The sequence below is a fragment of the Phaenicophaeus curvirostris genome, chromosome 16, assembly GCF_032191515.1.
Source record: "Phaenicophaeus curvirostris isolate KB17595 chromosome 16, BPBGC_Pcur_1.0, whole genome shotgun sequence".
NCBI classification, from domain to species: Eukaryota; Metazoa; Chordata; class Aves; order Cuculiformes; family Cuculidae; genus Phaenicophaeus; species Phaenicophaeus curvirostris.
This window is the reverse complement of record NC_091407.1, coordinates 5,597,635-5,607,880: the sequence shown is the minus strand read 5'-3', so window position 1 is coordinate 5,607,880 and position 10,246 is coordinate 5,597,635. Positions and strand designations below refer to the sequence as shown.

Below are 10,246 nucleotides of genomic sequence, written 5' to 3'. Positions count from 1 at the left end.
CTGATTTTTAATATATTCTGCCTTTTGTCAGATACCCTGTTCAGGTAAAATTGTGTATCAGAAGCAGAGCTGCTTTCTTCTAGTAACAGCTGCTGGTAGAACACCCAAGGGCTCTGCCACACATAGAGCTGTGCGCAAGGCAATAGGTAAGTGTGCTGACTTCATTAAAAGGCATTAGTGTAGATCTTCAACCTTAGCAGCAAGAAATTCAAACTACATCTCACCCCCTTCTACTGCTGCAGGGATAATACTGAAAGAGGAGTTGTAGAAGTTCTTCCACTGCATTGGATGCTATAGACTCTGTTAGCCTGAAGTGAATGTGGAGGAGGAGAAAGTGGAACAGCTGGCAAAATGGACTTGCTTCTGGCTTCAAAGAACAAGATCAGCTTTGTAGTCTCACTGCTGAGACCAAACAAGTATGTTATCTTGTTATATTATTTGTTTGTAATGTTAAGAGTGATTAACTTTTGACTCCTTAAATGCCACGTGCTCTAGACCTCAGAATGCAATAGGGAACTTCAAGAAGTCTGTTTTTAGAATAGATACAGACACAGTCAAAACACGTGTCCCTTAAAACCATTGTTCATCAGTTGTAGCTACTCTGGCTCCAAAAGGAGCAAGGAACAACTTAGTTTTAGTCACCGTTATGTTTTTTAAAAATATTTCCCCTGGCACCATGGTCTGGTGCTTTCTGTAAAAGACATAAGACTTTAAAACCCACAGATTTATTTCTTACTGCATTTATTTTGAAAAATCAATCAGAGTTTATTGGAGACTGGTTTCTTAACAAAAAAAGTCATCAGTATTAAAGCAAACATTTTCTAATCCATTTAACAGCTAACAAAACTGTCCTTTTCTCTTCAGTGTTACTACTCTTGTATCCTCTCTCAAGAAAGAAATCATGACTCGTAGCAAAAAAATTCTTCTCCAGAAGAAAACTGCTCAAGCACTGCTCCTTCAGAGCAAAAGGTGTCTTCAGTAACAGTCAGCTTCGTTCTCCTCTGTGGTCCCCACAGTAGCAAGGATGTCCTGTAAGAGGGACTGAGGGCTTTTCTCCACATGGTCGCTACTTTTATTTAGCTCATCGTGCAGCTCTTTTAAGTTTATTGTGCCCAAAGCTAGCATCATGCTCTCTGGATCTTGAAAATCCACCCCATTACCACCATCTATGGGGAAGTTCTGAGCCAGAGAACCCTGCTTTAGTGTCCTTTGTAACCAGGCAATGCCATGTTCTGCAGGTGCATTTCCAGTCTCCTGTGAACCTTTCAGGGTACCAGCGGGATACAAAGAAGTGCTTAAACCCAGCAGTATACAACAGGCTTTCTCAGCTACTGGTTTGTCACAGTCACACACAGATCGAAACAAAAAGCTGAACAGTTTTGCTCGACAAAATACCTGCAGTGGCTCATTCTGATGAGTGGAACTAGTAACTGCAGATGAGACGGGAGCATACGGGCATTCAGGAGGTCCAAGTTGGCAAATTGTGTATCTACAGAAAACTTCGACCAGTTCCAAACTACCAAGTCTGACTTCCCAGTCTGGGTCATGCTCCACGGTTTGGATCACTCTAGAGACAAACTGCTCTGTATCTTCCAGTTGACCTGTGTGGACGCCTCGCAGCCACTCATTGAAGAAGCTGATGACAGCCCTCCTCGGAAAGACATCTGGATCACTGGACAAGATTTCTTGAAGCTTTGTTACAATGTTCTAAATATGAAAAGACACAGAAAACATGATGAGAGTAAGATCATGCAAAGAAAGTAGAAGTAAAAAATTTAGTCTATTTGTTACTGGTTGTGAAATCTGCATGCATGAAATCTGCAGGTAACTTGTGAAGAAATTTATAATTAGTACAGCAATAAACTGATGTGTAGTTCTGCTTGCTTTTGCAGTGGGCTAAACAAAGTAATCATACCTCATTATTATACTGATTCTCTACAACAGGTGACTGTGGAGTAGAGCCATTAATGAAGGCCAAGTGTCCGAAAGCAGTCACAGCACTCGCTCGCACGTAGCTTTCTGGATCCTCAAGAAGATTTTCTATAAGCCCTGGCACCTTCAAAGACAGGAGAAGCTGCCTGAACACGTCACAGCCTGTAAACAAGACAGCAATCCAAAGAAGCAAGGCTTTATTCTCTCAAAACATGAAGCTGTTTCCAATGCAAACAGTTCTTCGCGTCATACAAGGATGCCTACTGACTGCAGGGACAGCTGCCAGTGAGCTGAGCCCCTTCAGGGACCAGGCTGCTGCACACAAGAGCACAGAGAGTCTGTGTCAGGCTCCCCATTTTTCAGCAGCTTGGTGACTTACAGTCAAGCTCTGCTAGACACTACAACTTGGAAAAATTAATTTATAGAGTTGTTCTAGCGACAAGAAAACACTTTCTCCAGGCAAGCAGGGACATGGCTTCAGTCTCATCAAACTCACACCTTTGCTTAAAGCAGGAAAAATAGTCTTCCTTTTTTGTGAAGGCATATGGCAAGAAAGAATGCAACTGCAGCACTGAGAGGGGCTGCAGGGTAAACTGCTAATGCAGCTGAGTGCACTGGATACTTTATTTGTGACCTGGGGATACCAGTAGTCAACAAGATCTCCCTTTCTGCCAACGTCACAGAGCTACTGTAGAATTAACATTGCCTTAGTGTTACTTGCTGCAAAGCCTGAGCTACCAGTAAAGTGGAAAATCAGTAATTAACCCAAAGAATACAAAGCAGATCTAGGCTTTTAGCCTCCTAAATCCCAGCCCCTTTCACTTTTTTGAGTGAAATCAAACAGACTCCACTGCAAACTAAAAAAAGGGAAAGTATTTTCCTCCATTAAGCACCTGCCTTAACAAACATGTCTCAATAAATATGACTATCTCGATATCGCTTAGTTTAACTCACTGAAATTGCCATTACGAGGGCACAGCAATGTGAATTCGACAAAAGGGTAGGATAAGTTTATTAATCTTTTTGTGTGATTTTTGATCATGATCCAAGAGTAAAAATCTTGACGCTTCTTTTCTTAGCCCTCCAGTTACAGGTCAGAGGATGCTTCACAAGCCTGACTGATGTTCGTAACATTAAAAGAAATACTCCTCCAATCTAAACTCTTACACCTCTGCACCTACCCTTCAAGTGTTCAATCAGGTCAGTGATGAACTCCAGAGATGAATCTCTTACTTCCCAGCAAGGACTGCACAAACGCTTCTGCAGTGCCAGAAACACAGCTGTAAAAATCCAAGTGATAAGCTTGAACGGACACGACAGGCAACAAACCTTACCACAGACTGTACAACCTCTGTATCAATCTATCTGATGCAATCCTTTTTGCTGCTGCTGTGTGCTTCTCTCAGAGTTCTTCAAAGCACTATTTGGGCAGTTAAATCTAAATTCAAGATCATTGTAAACAAATGAATCCCACGAGATCAAGATTTCATACAGACAAGAGCAGATTTCATACATGCCATGAGCTATTGTTTGTCCCAACTGGAAAACGCGTTGTTACCTTCAAAAATCTTCTCAGCTTGTTGCCACTGATTGTTGGAGCAGGACCAGTACTGCAATCGCAGCAACCACTCGGAGGTAGCTTTAAATGTTTTCTTTAGAACCTGAAGCAATATAAGGCAAATTTACTTCACTACAGCAGGACACATTGTTGCCTTTATGCTAGATAAAATGTTCTAGCCTCACACTTAGGGAGGAATTCTTCTCAGAGTAAACAAGTACCTATGCTTCCTTACTAAGAAGTAAACCACAAATAAATGGTGCTTATGTAACGTTTTTAACAAACGCCTAGAAAATGCTTGTTCTTAGCTTAGTATTGAAAAGTTCTAGTACCTCCAGCTTTTGATTGCCAGTTGTCATCAGTCACTCAAACAAAGCAAGAAAACAAACTTCCTTACTGCAATGGATTCAATACTTAAGCACAATGTGTGATTGAATATGGTGGCACTATTCGATGTGACGGCTCCTGTCTTTTCAAGAACACTAAATGTATTGGTCAGTTATTCACTTGTCAGAATTTTAGCTATTTCCTGCAAGCCACCCAGAACCAAGACAAGTCTCTTGCATATTCTAATACAAACTGTGCTAAGAAACAACCATTGCCAGACAGTTTCCCAGAACTACATCCCACTGGCACAAGCTAATAGACTTGGATCTTTCCTTAGTTGTATACTCACAGTAGGATTGGTGTTTGGACTCTCCAGATATGCCAGAAGGACATCAAATAGACTAACTATGAGTGAGTCACAGCCTGAAACAAAGAAAACAAAACTAAAGGCCCAATACTGAGAGAAGGAGCAGTTGAATCACAATTCAACTACAGAAATACAGAAATGGGATTGTGGAACCGTTTTGAAGAAGAAAACAAGTGCAGTCCTCAGAGTAAAGAAGAAACATCCAATTTCTCACAACCACTAAAACTTTTTTAATTACAGCATTACCTGCCCTAGCTCATCCACAGAAAGTAAGTTTAGCAGGCACAGTAGAAAGACTGGAAAAAATGAGTAAGTTTCAGAAATGGAAGTGGTACTTTTCATTCTAAAAGATCAGTGAAGGAGAATGAAAAATTCTGCAACGAAAGGTCAGCTAAGTGAAAAATTAAAGCATAAAGATTCACCTCTTTGTTCTGCAAGTGCTGCTAAGACATCAAGAGCTGACCTTTGTACTCTGAAGCAATTGATCAAGATTCTGCTTATAGTGCTTCCCAGAGGAGAAGCTGGACTCAGGAAGCCATTACAGAACTGTAATATTGTCATGACAGAGCGCAGCAAAGCTGTATAGGACAAATCCACTGGCAAAGAGACCTAATGGGAGGGGAGAAAGAAAAAAAGTTTCCACCATGCAAAAAAGTCAAGCATGCAAACAGAACAGGAGTTTTTGGTCAGAAGGCAGCAAAAATTGCCATTTCTAGTGTGTTCTTAAAGTACCACAATGCTAATGACTGCAAACAAACTAGCTTCCTCTCTCCCTAGAACGACTACACAGATGGAAGGAGACTCTTCTTACTGTTCAGGAAAGCAGTTCAATTTATGTTTTTAGACTAGATCAATAACTGCAGTAGGAGTAAGGTATGGTAACAAAGCTTGTGAAGAGGGATTTTAAACTCAGTGCAGTCTCTCTTTACATGCCTCAGCAATTCCTCCATTTTCTTATCTGAAGTTTACTGTGCTAGATTTCTTTAACAGATGGAGGCCCTTGCTGTCAACTCCTCTCCATGTTTTGTTAAGCTCTACTGCAAAAGTTTGCAACCAATCTTAATGCCATCTTTCAAGGCTGAATTTGATCCCCAGGCTTTTTTCCTCCTCTGGACATTACCAAGGAAAGAAGCTCTTCCAGATGAGTGAGGGTCTGACACAGAAGATTAACACAAGATGACTTGGAGGACAGAAGACTTTCAACAGCTGTGGGATCACTAACAGACTCATCCAGCAAACCTAGAGGGCCAAAGGAAGGAAGAGCTCAGTTTGTTAGTGAGTACAAAGGACTGTGCTTTTTAAAGTTAATCAAGATTTTCAGGTGATGCAGTACGAACATTCCCTCAAATGAAACCGACAGCAGGATGCTGCACTTCACCTCAAATACTGCTACTGTCCTTGTCTACTTCTACTCTTTCTCCTCCAGTTTTATCTGCACCAGACATTTTAAACTCTGGCAAGCAGGCTAGCCTCTAACTTTTCTATAGCAACCGTACCTGCGTATTCCAGAGGCTGAGAGGCTGCTCTCAAAATACAGTCCATTGGCTGAAGTAGAACAGTCAGTGCCTTCATATTCACATCTTGTGGGCTTCAAAGAGGAAACAGCAATTACCAAAACAAGGACACTTCAATTCCTTCCCAAACATCTGCCCCCAAATGCTGAGCATAACAATGTTTTTTATGCAGGCTTCTAAATAAGCCAGCAATAAAGGTAGCATAACAATTCAAGTCTTCTTCCAAGCTTCTCTGGCTAACTGAAAGCAGAGGAGAAACAGCTCTGGAATTTAGAAGCAGCCTTACCAAGCTATGCAAACAGAGAGTAGGATTCTGGGTAGGAAGGGGGTTTAGAGAGAGGCATTTATTGTGAACAAAATGGTCTCCTTGTATCATAAGACACTGGTGTTACTTAGCTGTAAATCAGTATCCCTATGTGCTATGTGTTTCTGATGATTACTTGATGCTTTTTTACTACCAAAAGGGAAGCCATGGATAAGATGCAGGCAGATTTCTCAGAGGCGCACAAGAAGAGAGGAATCTTAAATTGCAACAGGGCAAATTCCAACTGGATATAGAGAAAATACTTTTCATAGTGAAATGAAAAAAAATTTGTTGCAGTAAGTCCTACCATTGGTAGAGCTTCAGAATTCCCACTGCCAAAGGACCTGCATGTACTGGGTTTAAGTGCTCCAGAGCAGAAGTCACTAATGCCCAAAAACTGCTGGTGTCACAAAACACAGGGGACCTGCCAAAACAAAGAAGAGTTTAAGTAATATGTCCTATGAGATGGTGGAAAACAGGTATCTCTCACCACTAGACCCAAAGTTGCAGAAAAATTTACCGTGCCACGTTAAGCAAAAGATTTGCCAGCATGTGCTGTGCTTGAACAGTCTTTTCCGTCAAAAAAGATTCTATTTGCTTTGCTATGCCCAACCAAATTGCTTCAGTCCACGTAGCATGACAATTGCGAAACAAAATAGTTAACAGTTTTAATGACTGCTCGATGCAAGAGGCAGAGCTGGACCGCAGAGAATCTTCTATATGCTTTATAATGATCTGGGCACATGCTGGCCAGTCACAGTCCTTTGAACTGAGAGGTTCAGTCGTTTCAGACGTTATAGAGAGGACGAGCATCTGCACCAGAAGAGAACTGGCAACTGAAGCCACAAACAGGCTGGGATCCCCTTGCAGAGCAAAGATCACATCTATGCCTCCTGTGTGAAAACAAAACAAGTCACTTGAGGAAAAAACAACAGCTTTCCTATTGTGAAGCAGAGCCTTGTTGCACTCCAACCACGTATTACTGAAGAATCACACAGCTTTAAATGGTGTCATTGGGAGTTTCTATACTTTTATATTTTGTAGCCTCTATGGCATTTCAAAGTCAGCCAGTCGTTAACGACAAACAAACAAAAACCAAACAGAATAAGAAAGTAAAATTGTTTTCAGATCCTCAGATGTTTTAATAACTCAGGAGCAGAAAAGGACTTCAATAAAACATTAGTAATCCTAGGAGAGTTGACAGCACACTTACTGTGTATTTACAGAGGAAGCCTGTAGCATCTCCAGATACAACTAATAGTAAAAACACGAACAGCAGCAACAGTCCATCACATGCCGCACGTTAATGGCCTTCTGGTCTTTCAGGCCACGTATGTGAGATCTAAAGTTGGTGTTAACAGCAGAATTTATGTGCCTGTGTAACTACTTTGCAACTGCAAATGCGTGCAAGTATTAGGAGACCTGCACTGAAATTATACCAAGATGTACCTTTTACTAGGAGTAATACGTATACAGGAGGTTTTTAATAAGCTATTTTTAACATGTGTTTCCTAAGATGTGCCTTTTCCCCTTCTAAAAAGGGCATCATCTTCAGCATCTGGGGAAAGAAATAATAATAAAATGCACAACTAATTTAACAAAACCCCCACCATCTTTCAATGACTTCAGTGTTTTTGACAAATGGTTTGTTTTTTTCTTAAATAAATAAAACCTCCCGTGTCTTTCATTTGACATCTGAGCAACAGACTGGAACGGAAAAGATACAGAGGATTTGGGGAGTTACCAGTCCTAGAAGTACTCACCACCACTGCAGATGAAGTGGAGGGCAGGCTGGTGGCACATCATGCTGCACACACCCTCCAGCCAGCCGCTTCGCACAGACGCATCTTCCCACTCTGCGCTGCTCAAGGGCCCATCCCTGCCAAAGAGCTTGAGCAGCAGCTTCTCCTGCTGAGGCCAGAGGAGAACGCACAGAGAAAGAGGTAAGCAAAGGGGCTCAAGGGGAGTGGAGAGGCTGCTCTGTCATCCAAGCCAAGAGCATCAATGCCATAGTGAAACCTCCTCTTGCTAGAAGTATCACTAAAATAGAGTACTTTCAGAATCCCATGTTTAAGCTCAACATATGCCTCTTTCATGGACAAAGCAATAGACCAAAACCACTTGTTCTTAAAATGCTAGGGAACACCTTACGTATGTACCAGTTCTATTAGAATGCTTTATGCAGTTGTATGCATTTCTCCCCTGAAGGAAGCCTTTTGAGTTTTGTACTAGAAATGTATTCTGCTGTAGAAAGCAGAGGTTTAAAAAGCTCCCTCATATTTGCAGGGAATCAGAGATTTCCTGTCAACCTACTATGGAGGAAAAACTACATCTGTTATTGCAGCTTAGATCGACAGGATCTGTCTGATAATTTGCAATGACTGATGCGAGACAGCATTATCCTACGTACTGTTTTAAACTGAAAATGAGAGCACTACATATTAGCATTCACAGTACCCCTGTGGCAAGAAAGAAGAAAACAGCAGCTTTACATGAGAACTCAAAAGGAATGGTAGGTCTTTATTAGCATATTACTGTTTGCTGAGTTGTTCAGTGTGTGCCAGAAATGTTCTAAGAAGAATGTTTTCAGGTGTCCCCCACAGAGAGGGGGGGAAACAGACACATAGCAGTAGGTAGCCAACTCACCTGCAAGTGTAGGAAGCAGTTTTTGGAAGCGGCAAGTATTCCAGCTAATCGCAGAGTAAAGGAGAGGATGCATGGACTGGGCTCTGGCAGTGCCAGCATGGAGTTGAAAAACTCTGTCAGGCAGGGGTTGTCCTGTACCAGCTTCAGGGCAGGATCTAGTGAAGAGAAGAGGCCAAAAACCAGAAGGTCACTGGCAGGACTTTTGTCCTCTCCTGTAACTCTGAGGTGCTTGCCTGACCCCTCGCAGCAGTTAGAGCCGAATCTGGCTTCACCCGGAGCCCAAGTCTGGGTACAGGCCCCAATACTGAAGAGCATTTTTAGATGTCACCGAGGGAACAGCAGCTCCAAGGTCCAGGCCTGTGACCCTCCTTCCTTCTCCCCACCTCAAGAAGGGCCCCCTCTCCTCCCTCTCCCTTCCTCCCCCCATCTCAGGGCGCACCCCGCTCCCTCTCCCACCCTCTTCTCCCTCCCTCCTTCCCCCTTTCCCTCCCTCCTTCCCTTCCTCTTCTCCCTCCCTCCTTCCCCCTTTCCCTCCCTCCTTCCTTCTCCTTCTCCCTCCTTCTCCCTCTCCCTCCATCTTTCTCCCTCTCCCTTCCCCCCTTCTCCTTCTCTCCTTCTCCCTCTCCCTTTCCCCCTCTCCCTCCCACCCCTCGGGTCGGGCCCCCGCCCCTCACCGCTTTCCTCGCTCTCGGCCTGTCCCGCCAGGTCGCGGAACCAATCCAGCAGCTTCTCCAGGCAGGTGTCATCGAAGTCGGGCGGCCGCGGCTGGGCCAGGGCGTTGAGGACGCGGGGCAGCAGGGAGCGCTCCCCGGCCATGGCGGGACCGGAGGGGCCGCAAAGCGACTGTCGCGAGGGCGGGGGCGGGGCCAGGCGGGAAGGGCGGAATGAGAACCGGGGAGCGGTTTGGGGTGGAAAGGAGCTTGGATCATAGAGTCACGGAATCACCAGCTTGGAAAAGACCCACGGGGTCATCGAGTGCAACCATTCCCATCAATCACTAACCCATGTCCCTCAGCGCCTCGTCCGCCCGTCCCTTAAACCCCTCCAGGGAAGGTGATTCAACCCCCTCCCTGGGCAGCCTCTGCCAGTGCCCAATGACCCTTTCTGTGATTTTTTTTTTCCTAATGTTCAGCCTAAACCTCCCCTGGGCAGCTTAAGGCCATTCCCTCTCGTCCTGTCCCCTGTCACTTGGGAGAAGAGCCCAGCTCCCTCCTCTCCACAACCTCCTTTCAGGTACTTGGAGAGAGCAATGAGGTCTCCCCTCAGCCTCCTCTTCTCCAGGCTAAACACCCCCAGCTTTCTCAGCCGCTCCTCATAAGGCCTGTTCTCCAGCCCCCTCACCAGCTTTGTTGCTCTTCTCTGGACTCGCTCCAGAGCCTCAACATCCTTCCTGAGGTGAGGGGCCCAGAACCAAACGCAGGATTCGAGGAGCAGTCTCCCCAGTGCTGAGTACAGAGGGAGAAGAACCTCCCTGAACCTGCTGGTCACGCCGTTTCTGATCCAAGCCAAGATGCCATTGGCCTCCCCTCTTTCAGCTTAAACTCGTCGTCCCTCATCCTATCTCTGTCCTCTCTGATCAAGAGCCCCTCCCCAGCTTT

The 10,246-nt window shown here is 44.3% G+C and overlaps 1 protein-coding gene across 2 annotated transcripts; it reads right to left on the bottom strand.

Moving 5' to 3' along the window:
- Positions 1-739: 739 nt before the first annotated feature.
- On the bottom strand, positions 740-9,474 carry BRAT1 (BRCA1 associated ATM activator 1). Of its 2 annotated transcripts, none has more exons than XM_069869785.1 (13): positions 9,323-9,474; positions 8,649-8,803; positions 7,766-7,913; positions 6,523-6,895; positions 6,310-6,426; positions 5,681-5,772; positions 5,305-5,423; positions 4,607-4,793; positions 4,167-4,240; positions 3,491-3,593; positions 3,114-3,212; positions 1,916-2,094; positions 740-1,707 (listed from the first exon to the last, which is right to left on the bottom strand). In XM_069869785.1, exons 1-13 carry the CDS (start codon positions 9,462-9,464, stop codon positions 976-978), a joined length of 2,520 nt encoding a protein of 839 aa, XP_069725886.1. In that variant the 5' UTR covers positions 9,465-9,474; the 3' UTR covers positions 740-975. The 2 variants fall into 2 exon arrangements, with proteins under 2 accessions (XP_069725886.1, XP_069725887.1); XM_069869786.1 differs by having other exon boundaries at positions 7,766-7,910.
- Positions 9,475-10,246: the final 772 nt, after the last annotated feature.